Source organism: Leucoraja erinacea, chromosome 2 (genome assembly GCF_028641065.1).
Source record: "Leucoraja erinacea ecotype New England chromosome 2, Leri_hhj_1, whole genome shotgun sequence".
In the NCBI taxonomy this organism is placed as follows: Eukaryota; Metazoa; Chordata; class Chondrichthyes; order Rajiformes; family Rajidae; genus Leucoraja; species Leucoraja erinaceus.
The window spans coordinates 90815657-90840050 of record NC_073378.1 but is presented as its reverse complement, the minus strand read 5'-3'; the positions used below and the strand labels follow the sequence as shown (position 1 = coordinate 90840050).

Here is a 24394-nt window from a genome sequence, read left to right as displayed (position 1 = left end):
GCACCCTTGGATATACTACCATGTTCAAGGTGCAAAATAAATACAAATTGCTGTTACTGTAAAATAGTAAAAGCAATAATAGAACATGGGGTGATATCAGAATCAGTAGCTTTATTCTGATCCGAATTTTCCCCCCAAAATTCCCATTTTCACAAAAGGTACTACGAAACACTTCAATATCGATTTCCTGAGCAATTGGACTGTCAGCAAAATAAAACTTGGGTAATTAATCACTCCGACTGAGTTTCCATGTTAAATGTCTCAAATTCTTCTCCTTGAATTTGTTTGGGGCTGTGAAGCAGAACATTCACATTAAACTATGTGAGTAGCTCGTGCAAATATCCTGCAGAGCTGAACTATAAATTAAAAGCCAGTCAAGTAATTTATTTTTTATTAATTTAAACTCTCTCGGCATATGCACTGTTTAGTGATGTCCTTTGCCACAAATAAATCTGCAAAGAAATCTGTGCTGCATTTGTCCCAATTATGGCTATACTCTTTGATTTCACACATTTGAAAGTGAGTTTAGGATGGGCAGGAGAGTTGTTCCAATTGTTCCACAGTAACTTTTCCCTCTTCACAGAAAATTCCACATTGATAAAATCATGTACCAATTCAGTATTGTCACTTGCTGAGTCTCCTTGATGGAAGTAACTTTGGTTTCCACACTGATCCCTTCAGTTATCTCAGCACATGTAAAACAAGTGGAAGCAAATCATCTTCCATCCTAGAGGACTATATAAAAAAAGGAATTTAATTATCCTATTTATGTGTAGGAAGGAATTGCAGATGCAGATTTAAACTGCAGATAGACACAAAAAGCTGGAGTAACTCAGCGGGACAGGCAGCATCTCTGGAGAGAAGGAATGGGTGACGTTTTGGCTCAAGACTCTTCTTCACACTGGTTAGGGATAAGGTTCTCTCATTTCCCTTATCCCTAACCTGTCTGAAGAAGGGTCTTGATCTGAAACATCACCCATTCCTTCTCTCCAGAGATGCTGCCTGTCCCGCTGAGTAATTCCAGCTTTTTATGTCTATCTTCTATCTTATTCATGTGTTGTGCTTAAGGCAAACTGATTTTGACAATACTAACAAAACAAACCAGTTTTTTTAATTTGAATATTCTTGGCATCTCTAGATACCATTACAATCTGATTGTCTGCCTTAGTGAAGGTGAATGCTCTAAGATAGACAATGTTAAATGTAATACAATTAGTCTCCAAATCAATAGTTAAGTGAGGAGAAATCTGTCCAGAGTTTCCTGTCCTGGTTGCTACACATTGGTCAGGTGGCATTGTGCACATATGATATTAGTTGATGATAAAAGGAAGTACTCCCTACAGAACTGAGATCCAATACTTACCTAAAGAGCGAGCTAATAAATGAGAAGGAATGGAACTTTCTCCCAGGATGGAAATATTAAATACTCGAGGGCATTGCTTTAAAGTGAAAGGGGAAAAGTTTAAAGGTGACTAGACCAAGTGGGACCTGTTGGGTCCTGTCCCCTCAACGTGCGGTTGTAGGGGGGGGAGGCGGCCTTCGGGGACACACAACACACGGAGGGGGGACACTAAATTCCCCCCCCGGAATATTAATAATAAAAATTCGCTTTACCGTTAGCGCGTCGTTTCAACTGCGCGAGTAGATGTGATCGCAGCATCACAAGGGCAAATAAATACTCCGCCACTCACCCATACCCATCCAATGATCAGAGAGGGATAGTTATAAAGGATGTGCAGAGACAAATCTTATTTTACACAAAGTACAGTGATGAATGCCTGGAAAGAAAGGAAGGGGAGAGCGCAGAGTGAGGGGGGGGGTGGTTCAACCGGAATATGTAAAAACTTTACCGTTAGCGCGTCGTTTCTTCGATAGATGTGATCGGCATTTAAGAGGCTTTTGTAGTGATAATGCCTGGAACGCACTGCGAGCACAGTATGATGAATGCCTGATATGCAGGGATTGCGGAATATGGATTATGTATAGGCAGATAAGAGTTGGTCTTGGGAGTATGTTCAGCACGGACATTGTGGGCCAAAGGGCCTGATCCTCTGCTGTGCTGTTCTATGTTCAATGTAAGTTCTGGCCATCCACATATATTGTTTTATCTAGAAATGATCAAACTACTGTTTCTGATTATCTAGTTCCACCATATTTCCTCTGATAGTTTCTCATGTAGGCACTGGATTCATAGAAATATAAGAAATTACAAAATATTACAGTAATAAAGCAGGCAGTTTGGAGAAACAGGATATTCAACACAACAAGTCCATGCTGATCCATTTACTCCTCACAAACCATGCCATTATTATCTCGCCCTCTTAGTAGATTATTTTATTCCTTTTTGCCTCAACACATTTATGATCTTCATCTGGAATATGATGTGAAACTGTCATTTCCAGAAAAACAAAGTGTCACATATGAATAATTTTCTATATTACTCTCCAACAACTTCTTTGACAATTAAAATTTATTTTTGCAAGTTTGCATTTTAGTTATTTTAACTTTGCCATTTTGTTTCTTTTATTAATGTCTCTCAGTTGGATAATTTCCCATTTTTATTTCATTTTCTGAATATAAACTGGCATATAATTACAGTACGTATTGCAACTGAACTGTCATTTATGGGCTCCAGCCTAAAAAAATACATCTTGCATGTTCATAGCACTTCTGTGAGCAATTCATCTTTGGGCATCTGACATTTCCCGCAGTTGTTTGCGTACTTAATAATATCACTCTACATTTCATCTGTCGCTGATGTAACTTTGGGTGCAATTTACCACCATCATTGAAGTTTGCAGAAAAGCTCGGAGTTCAGCATGCAAGGATCAACGGGGAAATGTCAATTAAGTGACCTACACTCTGATATCGATGTCTTAGATATACCACCTGTCAGTCTCAATTTCCAGTGTTAGGGCAATGGAATCTCCACATGTTGTGGTCCCTTCTGTAAACGCCACTTTTTTTTTAAACAAAACATATCTGAGCTCTACTCTCTGATTACCAACTGCTGAGTATCCCACATCTTGCATTAAAGGAATTAAACAAGAAAGATTACATCATACTTGCGAACTTTTGGATGATTAAATATGGTCCAGAACATTGCTGGTTGCTGAGATGGTTAGCAATAAAACAAAAACAAAATAAGAAATGTTGATGAAAGAGGATCAGGAATTGTGTCCAAAGAAAACAGTCTCTAGCATTGTTCTTTCATTGACCTGCTTTCCTTTATTGTTCTACACTGTTTCATCCCTTCCTCTCTCTTCTCCCCCTTCTCATCCATAGCCACAATAACTGCCATGGGCTAAATCTGGATAATTGCAAGGTTTTGCAGCATACAATAGACCACAAATCTATATGCTGCAGATTGCCCAAGGCAGCAGACGTATTGTCTGAGTAGAACAGGCAATACTTCTGTTGTTCTGTCAGGTTGCAGGCAAAAGGGATGCATTTTGCTCCTGTTTGCATGCGTTGTGCAATAAAGTCAAGAACTAGGTTATGATCCCTGTGTTGGGCATAGTGACACAAATATGGAGGGCACAAATGATTGTCGCCAAATGAACGTATCATGACCACAACCTGCATGCTAATTGAACAATGACCAACAATGATCAGCACTGAGTAGTGTATTTTCCTTATACAATTGCAAAAAAGTTGCAGATGTTCACTGCTGTAGCTTGTAGACAGCCATGAGCACGAAGATAGACACAACATGCTGGAGTAACTCAGCGGGACAGGAAGCATCTCTGCAGTTCCTTACTACATATCACTACATGTGAATTGAAGTCACAGTTTGCCAACACTATGTCCTTCAGCAGAAGAAAGAGTTGGATACACATATCCCTCCCAACATGTTGACTCGTGCAACTCTCACTACAAATATGTACTTACACAATAGATATTAATAGCATCCAACCTCTGTCACCGCACAGATGATTTTTAAACCTTTGTCATTTGATAAGTGTATTTCAAGGTAAAGGAATCGCTAGGAGAGTGCCCATAATATGATAAATTGTTATCTGCAATTTGAGAGGGAGAAGGTTAAATCAGAAGTGTCAGTGCTGCAGCTGAACAAAGGGGACTGTGAAGGCACGAGAAAGGAGCTGGCCAAGGTCAACTGGAAAAGGATCCTTGCAGGAGTGACAGTGGAACTACAATGGCAGGAATTTCTGGGCATAATCCAGAAAATGTGGGATCATTTCATTCATATAACATAGCAAAGAGAAACGGGAAGCTAGAGGATTGGGAAACTTTCAAAGGACAGCAGAAGGTTAACAAAATGGGCAATACAGGTGAAAAGATGAGGTACGAGGGTAAGCTGCCCAAGAATATAAAGAAAGTGTAGATTGGTTTATGCATGACAACCAATCATAATAGACTAGCATCACTAACCCCACCTTACTCTACCATTTATATTAACACCACTTCCTCAACTGTTCAGTTCTGGAAGCAGTCGGGATGCTCTGACAACTAACAACCTACTGTACTGCTATAGTTTGTGTAAAGATTAAAGATGATCTTGGATTATACGTTGTGTGACTCACATGTTTACATGTCAGAAGTGGGATACCCCAAGCTGACTGACATGCCAGGATTTGGGGCTGATTTCCTTTCCACAAGCTACTGATATCAATGGAACCAATAAAAGATCTAGGTACACGTCTGAATTTGCAACGTGTGCACATTCCATTAGGTGTTTTGCGCTTCTGAGAGCTCGTTCAGCGAGGCCGTTACCCTGGGATGCAGACCATCAGGTCCTGGGGATTCATCATCCTTCAGTCCCATCAATCTACCCAATACTATATCTCGCCTAATGCAAATTTATTTCAGTTCCTCTGTCTCCCTGGATCCTCTGCCCTATAGTACATCTGAGAGATTGTTTGTGTCTTCCTTAGTGAAGACAGAACCAAAGTACCTGTTCAACTCTTCTGCCATTTCCTAGTTCCCCATAATAATTTCACCTGTTTCTGCCTTCAAGGGACCCACATTTGTCTTTACTAATCCTTTCCTCTTAACAAACCTAAAGAAGCTTTTACTTTCTGTAAACATGTGAGTCACATCTCTCAGGCGAACGTGTATGGACCAAGCCCTCTCCCCCTTTACCGGAAAGATTAAAGGGAGGTGGTGAACCCGGAAGCACAAATGCAGCAGGGGACACCCATGGTGGCCGACAGGGGGATCATGCAGGAGAGGTAATTCCGTGGTTAGTCACAGCCGCTGGTTGTGGAGGAGTGTGGGACCTGCTGGGCTGGTGGAAGGTACAGCAGCAAAAGGCCGGAACTGAAGTGGTGGAGCATAAGGACCGGCTGGTGGAGGACATGGTTCCTTCACGGCAAAGAAATGTTGGCGACTTCTGCGGTATACGGTACCATCATAGTCCACGAGGTATGATCGAGTTCTTCAGCCAGGCCGACAAAACTGCCCAAACAGGAATGTCCCATAGAAGTTTGTAAACAAAAGACCTGGCCCGGTAGTAGAGGCTTAAGGGGTTTGCTGGATTTGTCATGCGATCGTTTCTGAATGTTGTGTTTCTCCTGGATACGCTTTTGGATTGTTGCTGGTTTCAGCGCCTGTGGTATCAGCTTCTGCTGAGCAATCGGAAACAGCGGTCTCGTGGTTCTGGACATCGACCAGGACAAGATAGTGTTTACCACGCCATTCAAAAATGTCTGCCGCCACCGACGTCCAGGGCAGAGCTGGTGGAGGTTGTTGCAGTTGGGGCTGCCTCTGCTGGTGTGGTGCAAGACTGTTGCAAGTGGGGCAGGAGGCTGTACTGTCCCGTATGTACTTGGCCATCCCAGGCCAGTAGAGCAGGTTCTGTGCGTGGGCCAGCGTGGCATCAATTCCTGGGTGACCGCTGTGTGCCTCTTTGTAGTATTCCTCATGTAGCAATAAGGGGATCATGACTTTGTGGCCCTTAACTATGACACCATCCTGCATTTCCAGTTCACCATGGACTAAGAAGAATCTGTCTGGCCAAACCTCTTTTGATCACGGATGAAAGTATCTGGAGGGTGGCGTCGGTGGCTGTATGTTCGGCTAGGCGGCGCAGTTGTTTCGTAGGAACAAAGTCAACGCCGAGGACCGTAAACTCGTCCCGTTCATAGGGGTGACGTTCGCTGGATGCCTGTGGTGCACAAGAGAGAGTATCCGCAACGTGCATGTCTTTACCCTTTTTGTAAACAAGTTTAAAGTTGAAACGCTGGAGCTGCATCATCATGCGTTGCAAGCGAGCTGGTGCAGCATGGATGGGTTTGTGGAGGATCGTCACCAGTGATTGATGGTCTGTCTCAACTGTGAATGCGTTTCCAAATATAAAATCCTTGAATTTGAACAGTCAAAGACGACAGCCAGCAGCTCCTTCTCGATCTGCGCACAGTGCTGTCCGGTGTCGGTCATCGTGCGGGAGGCATAGGAGACAGGGCGCAAGGCGCCATCGACAGATGGTTGTAGGCAGGCTGTGCCAAGTCCGAATCGCGAGGCATCGCAGGTAACTGTCACAGGGCGCTTCAGGTTGAAGAATGTCAGGGCTAGTGTGCTGGTCAGCTTTGATTTTAAAGCTGTTTGCCAACCAATGGAATTTCCACCATGTCACGAGCAGCCCCGAATACTCACAGAGTAACAGCCTCGCTGAACGAGCTGTCAGAAGCGCAAAACACCTAATGGAACGCGCACACCTTGCAAATTCTTTTAAATCTCAGAAACATTGCTAGAGATGGAACCCTGGGCTCACCGGCCCAGTGACCGCTGTTTCCGATTGCTCAGCAGAAGCTGATACTACAGGTGCTGAAACCAGCAATAATCCAAAAGCGTATCCAGGAGAAACACGACATTCAGAAACGATCGCATGACAAATCCAGCAAACCCCTTATGCCTCTATTACCGGGCCAGGTCGTTCGTTTACAAACTTCTATGGGACATTCCCGTTTGGGTAGTTTTGTCGGCCTGGCTGAAGAACTCGATCATACCTCGTGGACTATGATGGTACCGTATACCGCACAAGTCGCCAAGATTTGTTTGCCGTGAAGGAACCACGTCCGCCACCAGCCGGTGCTTATGCTCCACCACTTCAGTTCCGGGCTTTTGCTGCTGCACCTTCCACCAGCCCAGCAGGTCGCACACTCCTCCATGCCCAGAGGCTGCGTCTAACCACGGAAATACCTCTCCTGCATGCTACCCCTGTCGGCCACCACGGGTGTCCCCTGCTACTTTCTTGCTTCCGGGTTCACCACCTCCCTTTAATCTTTCCGGTAAAGGGGGAGAGGGCTTGGTCCATACACGTTCGGGCCGTATAAGTAAACCGCCTGATAGAAATGGCAAATTTGTTTAATTTTTATGACATGTGTGCTCATTATACTCACTCTTTAGGGGGAAGGATGTAGATTGCTTTATGCATGACAACCAATCATAATAGACTAGCATCACTAACTCCACCTTACTGTCCCATTTATATTAACACCCACTTCCTCTACTGTTCAGTTCTGGAAGCAGTCAGAATGCTCTGACAACGAACAACCTACTGTACTGCTATAGTTTGTGTAAAGTTTAAAGGTGATCTTGGATTATACGTTATGTGACTCACATGTTCACAGAAAGTAAAAGCTTCTTTAGGTATGTTCAGAGAAAAAGATTAGTAAAGACAAATGTGGGTCCCTTAAAGGCAGAAACAGGTGAAATTATTATGGGGAACAAGGAAATGGCAGAAGAGTTGAACAGATACTTTGGTTCTGTCTTCACTAAGGAAGACAAACAATCTCTCAGATGTACTATAGGACAGAGGATCTAGGGAGACAGAGGAACTGAAATAAATTTGCATTAGGCGAGATATAGTATTGGGTAGATTGATGGGACAGAAGGCTGATAAATCCCCAGGACCTGATGGTTTGCATCCCAGGGTACTCAAGGAGGTGGCTCTAGAAACCGTGGACGCATTGGTGATAATTTTCCAATGTTCTATAGATTCAGGATCAGTTCCTGTGGATTGGATTATAGCTAATGTTATCCCACCTTTCAAGAAAGAAGCGACAGGGAAAACGGGGAATTATAGACCAGTTAGCCTGACATCAGTGGTGGGGAAGATGCTGGAGTCAATTATTAAAGAAGTAATAACGGTGCATTTGGATACCAGTTATGGGATTGGTCCAAGTCAACATGGATTTATGAAGGGGAAATCCTGCTTTACTAATCTTCTGGTGTTTATTGAGGATGTGACAAGTAAAACAGATGAAAGAGAGCCAGTGGATGTAGTGCATCTGGACTTTCAGAAAGCCTTTGATAAGGTCCCACACAGGAGATTAATGGACAAAATTAGAGCACATGGTATTGGGGGTAGGGTATTGAGCAATAAGGGGATCATGACTTTGTGGCCCTTAACTATGACACCATCCTGCATTTCCAGTTCATCACGGACTAAGAAGAATCTTAACATCTATTAACTTGCCCTATAAAAGTGACAGGCTAAGCAGATATTTCAAAACTCTTAATCTCCTAAATAAACAGGATAAAATCAGATAGCAAGAGGTCTAAGAATATGGCAATTATAAAAAGAACAAATTTTCCAAGGCTAGACATCTACTAGAGATGTCTAGCCTTGGAACTAATTTTCCTTTCAGCATACCTGGATGCTGAAAGGAAAGTTATTTAGTACATCATACAATTAAACCATGATAAGATACACTGATTTTGAAGACCAAGCAATACACCACATTAAGCCTAAAACAAGACAATAAAAATAAGCAATGATGGGATACGAATTTATTGGAAAGATCTGAAATTATACACGGCTTTTCAAGAGATAAAACAAAAGATTAAAAGTAAAGATGATTTATTTTGCAAGGTAATAAAATATTACTCATAGGATATTTAGAGGCCAAGCCTGCAAAAGGGAAAATGAAAAAAAAAACACTGATGAGGTGGGATTCGGCTGGCCCTGCCTGAAGAAAAAGAGAAAGGAAAGACCAAGAATGGAAGTCAGATTCAGAGAAAAATAGAATTAAATGAACTAAATTTAGAATAAAACTAAGGTAAAATTATGTATAGTACACTAGTTATTAATACAATAAAATATTTGAAACATGAGAAATGAAAATACGACATACAGGTGCACAACCTTTTATCGGAAATTCCAAATAACGAAAAGCTCCGAATAGCGGATATTTTTTCAGTCCTTGAAGAAAGGTCCTGGAAGACGTTCACCGAGGGCGGCCCGCAGAGGTGACAGCGTAACCTCCGGACGGTCCTCGAAGAAAGGAGAACTAAATCCCCATTCATAAAAGAAAAGGTGAGGGTGTATTGCGCGGAGGGTTAATAATTGACAATCTGCTGCTGCCTGCCCGCTGAGTTAAAAGGTTCCCACGGTAGACTCATGATACACAGTGTATCGTGAGTCTTGCGTGGGAACTTTTTAACTCAGCGGGCAGGCAGTAGCAGATTGTCGCTCCCTTCAGTTTCACCCCACCTACACCCCTCTGCTTCCCGGCCATGTGTGTGACCCCTTCCCTCCCCTCTCCAGCTCCCCGCCCATTGCACCGGCGCGGGGGCTTTGCACTGACCTGCACGTCAGCGATGCCAGCAGGTCAGTGCCAGTCACCGGAGACGTCAGGACCAACAGGACACCGACCCCCAGGCCCACTGCAAGCATGGAGATCCCAGAGACCCACAGCCAGCAGCAGCCCAGCCCCGTTCCAACTCCAGAGGAACACGGTCCTCGTAGGGACAGAAGCTGATGGTGTGCAAGGTAGGTCTTGTTCTTGGGGTTGCGGATGAGGGGGCGCAGCTCGGGCTGTGACGTCTCCGGTCACCCCCCTGTACAGGAGCTGAGACTGGGAACTACCACCCTTGCAGGTGAGCAGGAGAGTGGGGTTGTTTGCAATTGCAGAGGGAGGGGGCAAGGGCGGTACAGTTCACAGTCTCAGCTCCTGTCCAGGGGGGTGGCCGGAGACGTCAGGACCACCAGAAGCCGCTCTCCCGATGGGCTGCTACGGCGACAAGTGACAGTTCACCCACAGCCCGAGCTGCGCCCCCTCATCGGGACACCGACCCCCAGGCCCACTGCAAGCACAGAGATCCCAGATCAGCAACTCCAGCCCAGCCCCCGCTCCAACTCCAAAGGAACACGTAGGGGCAGAAGCTGATGGTGTGCAAGGGTACGTCTTGTTCTTGGGGTGGCGCAGCTCGAGCTGTGGGCGAACTGCCACTTGTCGCCGTAGCGGCCCATCGGGGAGCGGATTCCTCTGGAGTTAGAGGGGGAGGGGGGTATTGTGCTGTTTGATCGCCCCCTGCTATCCCAGGGACAGAAAGACACAGCGGCTTTTGAGAATGGTGGGCAATCACTTCAAAAGTTCTGCCCACACAGTCAGTGCACCTCTCCTATACTTGTCTCCTACACTAAGATCATCTCGCAGAGAATGATCCCAGCCTAATCCCTTCCTATTCTCTCCTATTCTGCAAGAAAAAGCTACATTGAAGACTCAAACTCGTGATCGAGTAACTGCCGGGATCTAGGCGCAAACTCGCGATCTTGTGGATATGAGCCGAGCACTCTACCACTGAGCCAGCCGTTAAAATCTACCCTAAAAATCTTCCATTCCGAAAGCCGAAAAATTCCGAATTACGAAAAGTGTCTGGTCCCAAGGCTTTCAAATAAAAGGTTGTGCACCTGTATATGCTTTTTTTGGTGTACACCAGTTTCAGACATTTGTTCAAAGCTCAGGCAACTCCTACACAAACTAGAAGGACCTGAGGAGTTCAAGAGGTTGCTCTTGATCATCTTCTTAAAGGCAATTAGGGATGGGCAATAAATGTTGACCAGTCCAGCAATGTCTGGACCAGAACAATGAATCCATTTTAAACTAACAGGCACCTTTTGGCCAGGACAGAACAAAACCAATCAGTTGTGAAAATCGTCTGAAGGAGGGTCTGGACCTGAAACGTCACCCGTTCCTTCTCTCCAAAGATGCTGCCTGTGCCGTTGAATTACTCCAGAATTTTATCTCTCTCTTCGGTGTAAACCAGCGTCTACAGGTCCTTCCTACACAGAGCTGAGAAAACATGAACGGATGGCAAAGTTTTACTGCCACCTTTACAGGCAGTCAAGGACATTGGATGCTTCTGAATGTGTCTGATATTGAGAAACATGAATAAAAAATATTGAAAATGCTTCAACTGCTCAAAAATTATTTTAAAATAATATTTTCAACTAAAAGACTTGAAGGAAAAGGGTGGAGGTCAATGTTCAAGCACAATCAGTATTTCACCAGTTGAGCCTGAGAGGGGTTTTGGGAGTTTAAACTTTATCCAGGTGATAAACTACTAGATATATTAGGGGTAAATGCTGACAGTCCAGCATTCAAAATACCAGTATTTGCCAGCAAGATTTGGACCATTAATGCCCATTCTCTAGTGTCCTACTTGGTAAAAATTATGTCAAGATTACTTTCGTGATATGCTTAAAAGTAAAGTGATATGATGGTGAGAGACTGAGGTTATGTTATTACGTGATATTCTGCGTGTTACATAATGAATAATTTTAGCTTGCAACATTGCAGCTGTCTGGATCAGTCACCGACAAATCATTTTAAATGATCTGGACTCCACCTTCTTATACATTGTCACTAATAGGGTCTAGCTGGCCTCCCGATCAAGTGTTAATGCTCATGAAGCATGCTGTCATTGACCTGACTCAGCAACTAGGGGAGCGAGAGAGAGAGAGAGAGAGAGAGAGAGAGAGAGAGGGAGAGAGAGAGAGAGAGAGTGAGAGAGAGGGAGAGTGAGAGAGTGAGAGAGTGAGAGCGTGAGAGGGAGAGACAGAGGCAGAGAGGGAGAGATAAGGGCCTGTCCCACTTACGTGACCTTTTCGGCAACTGCCGGCATCCGTCATAGGTCGCCGAAAATATTCAACATGTTGAAAATTCAGCGGCGACCAGAAAGACGCTACGGCTCTTTGGATGATTAGGATACCTCTCATGACCATACAGGTGACCCCTGGCAACATGTCGGGATGTCACCAGGGGCATGTGGTCGTGAGAGGTCATGAGAGGTCGCCAAGGTTCGCCTGTATGGTCGTGAGTGGTCCCCTAGTCACCCAAAGAGTCGTAGCGTATTTCTAATCGCCGCTGAATTTTCAACGGTGCTGGCTGTCACCGACAAGGTCCTATATGTGGGACAGGCCCTTTAGAGAGAGAAAGAGAACCAGGATCATTGTGTAGTTCAGCAAAATTGCTGACTGACTGGAATCCAGTCTAGCCTAGGACAGATTCCAATCTTATATCTGGGAAGAACTTTAGTTTCTATTATAATGCGATCATGCTTGAAGGTTGCAAATACTTACAGCATAATAAAATCACGAAAATCAAAAAAAACCATACGCATCAAATATCTATCTCCAATATTGGTTTAAACAAGAGAGATACAGCAATCATGCCCAGAAGATAAATGTAACTGCTTGAAAAATAACAGAATTGAGCTAAGTGTCCTTAAACTTTCCTTCACAATTCCTTCATCAGCATTTTCATTGTAATTGAATACATTTTAAAGGAAAACACTTTAATGTGTATTTAATAATGCAATAAATGAGATGCTGTAGTTTCCAAGCAAGAACATCCTATGTTCAAATGGAACAGCATTTTGGAAAGAAAATGAATACTGTGAATCTATTTCCTTATAATTCTTACCACTGTTTCAGAGCTCTTCATTAAGACTGAAATATTGAAGCTATACTGTTACATCATGACAAGTAATGTGCTTATTACTATGTTTTTCATAAGTGACTTTTGAGTTCCCCCTCCCTTCCCTATTGTGTAATTGGATTACTATTGAAACCATTCCCATCATTTGCTTCATCCTTAAATGGTAACTGAGGGGTTTGTGCATGCACTTGGGAAAGTTAATAGTACTTTTGGCTTGGCTTCTCCTCATATGGGGTTGTCTTGATGCAAGGAACTCCAGTGAGTTAAGCATTAGCCTGTGAAGAAAAATTTAACTTGAGTGGCCATTATCAGCAATTTGAGGAATTGGGAATGTAGTATATATGTATATAAATGAAAATTTAGTATATATAACATTATACATTTCAATGTGTCCTAATGCCATTTGTGATAAATATAAGCCAAACAATTACTGTTTACAATTGTAACACAGGCAGATCCCAGGTTACATGAGGATTCTGTATCACGTGAACAGTCCATAAGCTGATTCCCCATATGACAGAAACATCCCTTTGTGATAGTAACCGTATTATATCACTCTCGACTACAGTATGTCTGTCTCTTTTTTTAAATTTTTGTCTTGTTAAATGTATGTCTTGAGTCTAGTGTTTTATTATTTTTCTTTAGCAGTGTATATGTGAGGGGTGGGGCGGGGGGGAAACCGTTAGTCACTTCACTGTACGGGGACCCGACTTTTCCCTGTCGGGTCTCCGATGTCGTTGGGCCTAACAACGTGGAGCCGGCGGCAACCTCTGACCGGGACCAACCTGAGGGCTCCAGTCGTGAAGCCTGCAGACCTGACATCACAGAGCTGGCCGACTTCAGAGCGGGGAGAGCTGTGATGGCGCGTGGCTGCGACCCGACTTCGGAGCGTCAGAGACTCCGGCCGCAGTCCCGGTGGACAGGAACATCGGGAGCTCACAGGTCCCTGGTGGGAGACCGCTTTTCGGAGCTCCCGCAATGGCAACTTCCCCCGCTGGAATCGCGGGGTTTAAGGACTCGGAGTGGGGTCTAACATCACCTGGCGCGGCTTAAACGGCCACGGGACTTACCATCACCCGCCGGGGGCTTTAACATTGGGAACCCCAGTTCGCCTCGACACTGCAGTTGGACTGCTGGACCACGGGAGAATAACAAAGGGAAGAGATAAAGACTTTTGCCTTCCATCACAGTGAGGAGGTGTTGGAGATTCACTGTCTTCTTCTTCTTGCGTATGGCGTGCACAACCTAAAGTTGTAAGACAACTTGTTCTGTTTGATCTTCTGTTTGTGCACGCCATGTTGATTGCATTGGTTGAAACAGGGTGGACCACGTGAAGGTTGCAATCTCCCACCCCGAGATTCACTGTGATGGATGTTTGTGTAAACTGTGTTAAGCGTGGGTCTTGGGTTTTTAGCAATGTAAGACTGCAGAGAATGCTATTTCATTCAAACCAAGCTGTTTGAATGACAATAAAAGGCATTCTATTCTATTCTATTCTATTCTATTCTATTCTATTCTATTCTATTATATTCTATTCTACATACACTTGCTACAATTCTTTAATCCAATTTAATTATCACCCAAACACTTTTCATAACTAAACAAATGCAATATATACAATATCATGAAACATGTTATCATTATACTAGCTTGAAAATGCTTAAAAAATATATATAGGAGAACGTGCAAAGTCAGATTTCCTGAGGACAGGTCATATGTAACATAGGGACACCTATATTTGTATATTTAACATTTCCTAAATACTTATTACATTTATTTTTAATATCAAAATTAGCCACCTTTAAGTTTTCACATTCTAACATCGCAAACTCTCTTTGGGCACTAGATTTTAAATAATGTATTCAAACCGTGTTTTGCTCCAAACGTTAGCTTTATTTAAAACTGTTCTTTTGTAATATGTTTCAGGAAATAAAAATAACCTGTGTTATTATTGATACTGCAATATTTTGTAGTTAATACAATGAATCTTAAAAATATTACTGGGAATTCAAAGAACAGGCAGAGTCATTCTGATTTTAAACATCCAGCTTTGTGGTTTACATTTCCTGGTTGTGTCACTGGTACCAGATATTGTTCAACATAGAGCCTAGAGTCGGATTAATTTCAACATGAAACCTTGCATGTATCACCAAGCTTGTGCCAGTTCCCATATGAATAGATGATAAACGTACTCATGTGGAACTCAATTGCACAATTTGATAACTGGCTGCAGCCAAAAATAAAACACTCATAAAAACAGCAAGCACACCACATTGGGAAAGCTTATGACAATTGCATGCAACTAATTAAAAGTTTGTCTCCACTAAATATGCTGAATAAAGTAGCATTTATTCAAGTTTGGGGTACAAGCAGGTACATGAAATATAGTCAGAGACTCAAGTACTATCATCAGGAATCTACCTCACACCATTGAAAACCAAGAGAAACTGAGCAAAGTGAAATAAATAGATAAAGAAAATATATGGAAAATAATGGACATTCCATTTTATTGCAACCTTTTGTAATATTAATGCATATATATTTTTGCCAGGCCTAAGCAACAACAGACAAAAGGCACACAAATGAAAAAAGAACAAAGGTGTCTCTTAACCTGCTTTATCAGAGCTGGCAGTGATGGTGGTGGTTGTGATGGAAGTGAAGGTGGTCTTTACGCTGTCCTTGGCAGCAACAGTTTTCTGCTTATTTTTCATGGCTTCCAGTGCTTTGAGCTTCTTGGCATGTTTAGTGCCTTTGTAGTGTGCCCCGGCTTGGCTCTACAAAGGAGAACAAATGAACCATGCAATCAGGCTCATTTCTTAACTGTTATCCTCTGTATTGGTGAAAATACAGAACAACTTTCAATAATGGGCACCACCTTCTGGGACTATACATGTTCACAGTTTTAATCAGGAATGTTATGACAGTAGTTCAAATCAAAATGACTTACACACCTTGAGTGGCTGATAACAGGTGCCCTTATTGAAATAACTTTTCCGTCAACGTTATCAGAAGCAAAAGGTAAAAGGAACATAGAACAAATGCACATGCATGCTACTGATAATAAAATAAATAAATGACATGAGACATCAAGAGATGATGTGAGAGTGCACTCTAAATTATGAAACATACAGGCTGATATATCTTAAAGTAAGCAAAATAAGTATTAAATGTTATTTTTATAATCCATATACAATGAATGACGTGATCTGGCTCCTGCAAGATAAAAGGATGAGCTGATTTCATAGCAGTGGCAGAGAAAGAAGTAGTTATTTTTGTAATGACACCAGGCCTGAAATTCACATTTATATTCTAATCATTCTTACAATAGACACCTCTGTATAACCAATCCTAATATGTATCATTTGTCGTGGGATTCTGTTATATGTGATAAACTGAAATGACACAAACATTCATAATATATTTCGCCCTATATGAACCAGGGTGCAGATACCGGCCTGCATAAGAATATGACCAGCAGTCTGTGACAATCTGCTGTTACAACATCTATCAACAGATAGATTGCTGAAAAAAAACTATTGAAAATAACTCATGCCTCTTTCAGTATTAGTAATAAAGAGGGGCTCATGCAGGGCCGGATTTACGTATAAGCTTGACAAGCTTAAGCTTAGGGCCTGGAGATCTAGGGGGGCCTCGCAGAGCCGGATTCACCACTAGGCTTCATAGGCTGAAGCCTAGGGCCTCGAAATCAAGGCGGCCTCCGGCCAAGGCAGAACACGTGCCGTTCAACTCTGAGCGGGTCCCCCTCTCTATCTCTCTCTCTCTCTCGCTTTGAATTGTGGGAGATCTGGCCGCCATTGCTGTCCGGTCGCCGCCTCGCCATGACCGCTGAAACCCAACGCAGAATCACTCCCTGACCTTGGATCTGGAGTAACTCCATGGAGTAACTCTTGCTTCTGGTTTCCTGGTCCTCCATCAATATTCTAAATGTAATTTAAACTAGAGGTGGTGGAGGGCTGAACAATAACAGCCTATTGCATTTTATCTGTTTATTTATTGTGTATATATATGGTCTATGGTATATAGACACACTGGACCTTTATCTCCTGTTCTGTATTATGTTTACATATTCTGTTGTGCTGCAGCAAGCAAGAATTTCATTGTCCTATCTGGGACACATGACAATAAAACTCTCTTGACTCTTGACTTGAATTTAAGCAAAAAATAGTTATTTGGGAATAAAGAGGTACCTTAAATTTAGTTGCATCTGGTTGAGTAACTAGGGTGAAGACTATTCCATGTTTTAATTGTACGGGGGAACTCCATTGAGCAGCCAGAAACTTTGGATAGAAGAAATTGGATGATGTTTCAGGTAGAGACTCTTTTTTAAACTCCCGCTGGTTTTAGTGTTTTTAGTTTAATTTAAAGATACAGCGTGGAAACAGGCCCTACGGCCCACCGAGTCCACGCCGACCACTGATCACCCGTACACTAGTTCTATCCCACCCATTAGCGACGTAAGTCAAGAGTCAACAGTGTTTTATTATCCAACGTCCCAGCTAGAACAATAAAATTCTTACTTGCAGCAGCACAACAGAATATGTAAATATAGTTGTAAACAATGTTATAAACGAGAAATCAAAACGGTGTATATTTATATATGAATATATAACTATATAAATATAATGTGTGTGTGGATATATAACATATATACCCACACACACAAACACACTCACACAATTTCCCTCCTGGGATTAATAAAGTTTTATCGTATAATATCGTGTGTATAAGAAGGAACTTCAGATACTGGTTTAAACTGAAGATAGACACAAAAAGCTGGAGTAACTCAACAGGTCAGACAGAATCTCTGGACAAATGGAAAATATTACGTTTTGGGTTGGTTCTGAAGTAGCTTCCTGCACACCTTTGGAATGTGGAAAGAAACAAGACGATCCGGAGAAAACCCATGGGATCAAAGGGAAAAGGAGCAAACCATTCAGACAGCACCCATATTCAGGATCAATTCCAGGTCTCTGGCACTTTTAGGCAGCAACTTTATGGCCAATGTACTGCCCCATAGTCTTGAACTTAATTAAAACATGCAGTAGCTGTAAAGGGGGACATAGCGTCACTTGGAGATTTAATACTGAAAATGGATATTTTCATTTTTTTAGTAACCAAAGTTATCAACGTATAATTTTTTGTGTGTTGGAAAACAAAATATAGTGGCACAGCTGGTAGACTTGCTGCCTCACATGCCAGAGATCTGTGTTCGATCCTGTCCTCGGACACTGTCTGTGTTGAATTTGCACATTCTCCTTGCAAGTGTGAGGGTTTCCTCCCACATCCCAAAGACACATTGGCTTTGTAGGTTAACTTGTCTCTGTAAAATGTCCCCTAATATGTAGGGAATGGGTGCGGAAAGTGGGATAACAGAACTTGTGTGAATGGGTAGACAAAAATGCTGGAGAAACTCAGCGGGTGAGGCAGCATCTATGGAGCGAAGGAAATAGGCGACGTTTCAGGTCGAGACCCTTCTTCAGACTGATGAAAGGGTGGGGGGGACGGGAAGAAGAAAGGAAGAGGCAGAGACAGTGGGCTGAGGGAAAGCTGGGAAGGGGAGGAGAAAGCAGGGATTACCTGAAATTGAAGAAGTCAACGTTCATACCGCTGGGGTGTAAACTGCCCTCACTCTGGCCATGGAAGAGGCCCAGGACAGAAAGGTCGAATTCGGAATGGGAAGGGGAGTCGAAGTGCTGAGCCACAGGGAGATCAGGTTGGTTATTGCGAACTGAGTGGAGGTGTTGGGCGAAGTGATCACCAAGCCTGCACTTGGTCTCACCAAGGTTGATCATACGCTGAATAATCCAACCACATTTTTGTTTGGAAGTGGAAGGAAATAATAGAAATTGCATTCATTGCAATGTGTAAAAAGAGATGAGATACTGCATTATAATGTTGCTGCATTATAATGTTGCTGCACAACACCGGACTAGCATTTGGTTGCATTGGTAGTCACTCCCTTAATATCCAAATCAAATCTTATTTCACTTTGTTTATATGTTACGCAGTCAAATAACATTAATAAAATTTGTTCCTGTGAACCCAGAGGGTTTAAAAGGAGTGAGAAATATGCAAGCACTCTCAACCTTAGCCCTGGCCACAAGCTCCTCACGTTCCTGAGCCCTGGTGCTTCAGAACCCAATCCCCACTGTGGCCACACAACCAGCCCATGGTCTGAATCCTGGCCCTGGCCACAAACTCCACTTGCACACTGAAACTCTGGCTCTCTTTCCAGACTAACGTGTAAACTGGATACTAAACCATCGGGATTTTCAATTTGCATGCCAGATTATCTGAGTTTTGCTGTATATCAAAACTATACCACATGATGCGCACATTTCCTAAGAATTTATGCACACTCAATTTATAGTACAGACAAATTATGTAAAAGGTCACAGAAGTGTCAAGGAATGAAGTCCTCTGAAAAGTACTGCCTGAGTCATACAGACACAAGGATCACATCATGATGACTATGCTGGTGTTCACAACTGTGCTCTGAAAGGTTTCACATTATAGCAAGTAGGCAGCAAGATTTCAGTCTGTACACAGTATTGCATGCAAATCTAGCTATCTATTTGCTATAACGTGAAACCAGGACTCCTTTGTCTTAATGAACAGTTCTTGCCTGTAGCTCCAAACCATCACAGTGTCTCATAATAGGTGGACAGAGATTTTACAACTACAGGGAAAGTCAGAAAGAACAAGGTCCACATGTCATCTTTCTAGGAAGTCTTGCTGTCTATTGTTGGTCAATGGACAAGATAAACTGAGTCCCCAAAGAGTTGCAGCCCCAGTATAATAATGTATTGTTTGTCATTTATTCAGGATGTTTTAAAAAGTACGTTGTAACAATTAATTTTCTTTTGAAGTGTGCTTTGTGTTTAATGTGAATAAACGTATTAGCCAATTACATGCCTCTGTTATGTTTTCACAATCTTAGAATATGCAGCAATTTAATAGTGGTTAAACTAACCTGCTGGGGATTCGTTAATTATGGTTATCAACTGCTATATTGAAAACTCCTCAGTGTAATAAATCCAAGATTGGCTAATTTGTGTTCAATGTGCTGGCATCAAGGTCAGTTGCTATCATTGAAGACCTAATGCCTCAAGATAACAAGATGTAATCAAAGGCGAAATCAATTCTTCCTAAACCATGCATTCAGTTATTAATACAAACTGGAAGTTGTGTGATCTGTTTACAAATATCAGAATGATGTCAAACAAATCTAAACTTAAAGACAATGAGTGCTGATGCTGAAATCTGGAACAAAAAAAAATAATGCTGGAAGAACTCAATGAGTTAAGCAGCATCTGTGGAACCAAAACGTGTATGTCAATGTTTCGGACCAATATCTCCATTGAGATAGACCTTAATATTTAATGGCAGCGAAATAAAGGATTGTAACAGAGATGCTTTATGTAAATTTGATAATGCAGGGTATTAAGCCTGAATTAGTTGTGAAGGTGAATCTAGTGACGTGACATTATTTAGTATTTTTGGTATCTGGGCATCGCTGGCAAGGCCAGAATGTATTGCCCATCCCTCCTTACCTTTGAAGTGATACTAGGAAGCTGCCTTGAACTGCTATAACCTTTTTGGTGAAGGTACCAGCACCGTGCTGTGGTGATTGAGTTCCAGGAATTAGAACCATTGACAATGAAGGAAATACAATATATTTCTAAGTCACAATAATGCAACTGGAGGCAAACCTGGTAGTTGTGGTTTTACCATGCACTGTCTGATCTTGTCTTTCTAGGTAGCAATGTTCACTGGCTAGAATGGTGCTGTCAGGGTTATCTTGGCAAGTAAGCGTTGTGCACTTTTTGTAGATTGTACACACTGCAGCCACTATGCACTGGTGATCACCAAATTACTATTTGGTGATCACTATGATGGATGAGGCACCAATCAAACTATCAACTGGATCCACTCAGGCTTTGTGGGTATTGTGAATACCATGATAGGTGTGGAGAATGTCTTGGCTCGTAATGCTTAGAAACAATGGTCCCATCCATCATGGCCACTCAAGACACAGATTGTGCAGACTTGCTGAATGAGAGAAAATCAAGGCTCATTTGGACTATCTGCCATCAAATTGGCAGTCACATGATATAATGATGACTGACTACTCTATCAATTGATCAACAGCTATGGAGCCTAGTGGAAATCTCAAAGATGGAAAGATCCAAAGTTACTTTTCTCTCTTTTAGGCATGTAAATATATTAATATAAAACATGGTACATAATCTCGGTTGATTTTCTATTTATTCTCTATCGAGCCGAAGAGATGTAGCTATGGAAATTGTTCTTTGAAATGGCAGTGGGAGGGTAATGTGAGAGCAGGGCAATGAGTGCTGGTGCTGGTGGTAGTAATGTAGAGAGGGGGGTGGGGGTGGATTACGATTTGTATTCAACGTGTGTAATAATGGTAAGCATTTCCAAACTGTGGGACACAGCAACAGCTGGGATGCCCTGGAAGAATGTGAGCCCTCCACAAATCGTCCAATGATTTATGATGAATCATCATTCATAGCCTTTCTCTATATAACATTATAAAATTCCTATGGTTGCACATTAAAAAGTTGAACAATTATAATTAGACAACTACAAAAGTGGTAGTGGCATAAATAACCAATGCTCAAAGTGAATCCCTGGCAAACAGATAAACATAATGCAAAAAATGGTAACCAAGGGAAGCAAATATTTGAAAATTATTAATTGTTCAATTTACACAGGATTGATTATTTCAGCTGCACTAGATGATTAATGAAACATTGTCCTAATCCACTAAATATTGGCGTATGGTATGTTGAATGCAGCTGACTATTGTCATTAATGACTACACTTCTTAAGGCAGAATGGAATACAACAATAGTAATTCAGCATTTAAAATTTACCTGCATATAAAACAAATTGCTGGCAATAGTAAAAGGCTGACCTTATCCTTGCCTAAATCATTGCCGTCGGCCAAGAGTGGGAGCTTTGTCTTTCCTAGAAAGATAATGCAAGCAGCACCCTTTTCCAACACCTTACTTTGGTATAAATTACATATTATGGGCTGTCCCACTTAGGCAATTTTTCAGGCGACTGCCAGCGACTGTCAAGTCGTAGCAGGTCGCTGACAAACCGGCGACTGGTACGGCGACTGTCAGAGTGGAATATACACAGATCGTTTCCTTCACCAGCCAGTTATGCAGGCGGTGGACATGGCAAGCGGAGGGAACGCTGTCTGAGTGAAATTCAATGGAAAGCCAATGTGATACAGACACACACCACGATGAACAGGAAGGTTGACACTGTAATTTAGACGGTGAAAGCACAATGTACGGGAAGGGCCACTTAAGTCCTTTAAAAGAGTGGGGGAGAAGGGGGAAACGGGAACGGGGAAGGAGTGGAGACAACTTTACAGAAGCCAGAGATACATGGCTGTGAAGCTCGGCGGACATTAACATTACTGGTCAGTTATCCTTGGTTCTGAAAACTACTGTTTACATTTTTTTCCCTATGAGTCAGTCAGCACCGGCAACAACCTATGAGAACCGATGACAATCTTCAACCTCCTGGTGACCCACTACCACTGCACCTACATCACGATAATTCTCGCTACTCTCCATGGCGTCAAAATTCTGGTCGCCTCTAATTTTTCAACATGTTGAAAAATGAAGCCGCGACTAGTTACGAGAATGCAGGAACTACTCACCACCATGCAGGCGACACCCCGGCAACCTCCGGCGAACATGTGGCGACTATGTGGTGACCTCATAGTCTCCTGTAGTCACTTAAAAAGTCACGTAAGTGGGACAGGCCCATTACTTTTGCCATTTTAAGTCTTCTAGAGTCATTGTCACATTGCAGCATCAAATCATCTAGACAGTAATTTGAATTATTCTGTTCAAGTTATACTTGGTATTCCACAAAGAATGAAGAGTAATAATAACTACCAAATATGCTAATATTCTCTCCACTGGGAACAAAGGTCAGTCAATTGTAATTGTTGAAATATATTTTTGGCCATCCAGACCAAGGTTGCAATGTTTTATTTATGGATTCCAAGAACCTACTTCACTGGTTACAAAAATAAGATTCTTATGCAAGAGAACAGCAAAAACATAGCCTTTAAAAAAAAAAAGGCTTTTCATTAGTTGCACTGGCAAGGAGTGACTGGGGTGGGACAAGTCTTTGATTATGTTGGTTGCTTTTCAAATGCATCAGGCAGGGTCGATGGAGTGAATGGTCAATAGATTCATGGTCATCATGCTATTTTTATATTCTATTTAATTTACATTCATTGTCACTAGAGACTGAAAATGCTGGAATCTTGAGTAAAAATCAAAATGTAAATGGTGGAACCCATCAGGTCGTGAAGCATCTATGAAGTGAAATTGATAGACTATGTATTTTCCATAGACCATGTCTATGTCTAGGAACCCAAGCTAGCCTGTTCCCTTGTCTGCATTTGCATCATTCACCAATTGACTCCAGCCTCTCTCAGGACATCCACCAGATAGAGCATCATAGCTTCGGATCCCCAAGCACAATGGCACCCAGTGTGATTTCAAAGCTGGAAAATCAAGCATGGCTTGCGTCTCAAATTTCCTTTTCATCTGCTCACAGGTTATGGATGCCGTTGCCATAGCTGTCTGCCTCTGTTCTGACTTTTCAGAGAGCAATTCTTTTCGGAGAGCCAATTACACCAGCGAATGTGGAATCACATATGGCCAGACTTATTGGTGAAATTATTATGGGCAATGTTTCACTTTACTCACATTATTTTCCCTCATTGGTGAATCAGATTCGTTTTATAACAATTAAATTGATTCAATGTCACTATAATGTTTTTATCTTCCACTTCATTATTTTAATTTACATTTACTAACTGCCAGGGCTGGATATGAACTATAAGCCTCAAATTACAAGTCCAGCAACTTAATCACTATGTCAGTGATTTTACTGCAAAATAGATCACTCTTTGTGTCAGTGGCTGTGGAATAAACTGGTGTGGATCACGTATGGAGAATCATTTCGTGCAGGTTTTCAATCAATTCTGATTATCTTGGCCTCTGATTCTCCACCAACTTGAGTTCTACCTATTTAATAATGGCTTACTCAGCTATTGGAGAGAATACTTTACAAATGGGTCGGTCCCACTTAGGCGATTTTTCAGGCAACTGTCAAGTTGGACAGGGCAAGCGGGGGGAGCACTGTCTGAGTGAAATTCGCACAGTGCAAAGCCAATGTGATACAGACACATACCGCGATGAACAGGAAGGTTGGCGCTGTATAAAGTACAGTGTACGGTAATTCCTTTAAAAGAGGGGGCGGAGAGGGGGTGAGAAGGGGGGAGAAGGAGGGAGAAGGAAGGAGAGGGGGGAGAAGGGGGAGAAGAAGCCAGAAACACATGGCTGTGAAGCTCGGCTGACATTAACATTACCGGTCGGTTATCCTTGATTATAGTCCGTGGGTCAGAGGGGCCTATTGTGCACCCCGCCCTATGATCCTACTTCATGGGTGTCATTTTGTTCATTGGTATCTCTACTGTCGAAAAATGATGTTCCCAAGCAAAAAACTCATTTGGACGTTTTTTTTTAACCCTTATTTCAATATATAACCATATAACCATATAACAATATATGTCAAAATTGTGGGTTTTTTTTCACACTTTGCCCTCTTTCTTGGGGTCTGTG

At 42.3% G+C, this 24394-nt stretch overlaps 1 protein-coding gene across 4 annotated transcripts in view; it reads right to left on the bottom strand.

Annotated features, from left to right (window-relative positions):
- Nucleotides 1–24394, bottom strand: part of LOC129712397 (zinc finger protein 385D-like) — a 288509-nt gene that overhangs the window by 51854 nt on the left and 212261 nt on the right. For all 4 annotated transcript variants that reach the window (XM_055660805.1, XM_055660818.1, XM_055660809.1 and 1 more), the window contains one exon: nt 15298–15460. In XM_055660805.1, coding sequence (XP_055516780.1) covers nt 15298–15460 — 163 coding nt within the window. The remainder of the gene's footprint in view (nt 1–15297; nt 15461–24394) is intronic.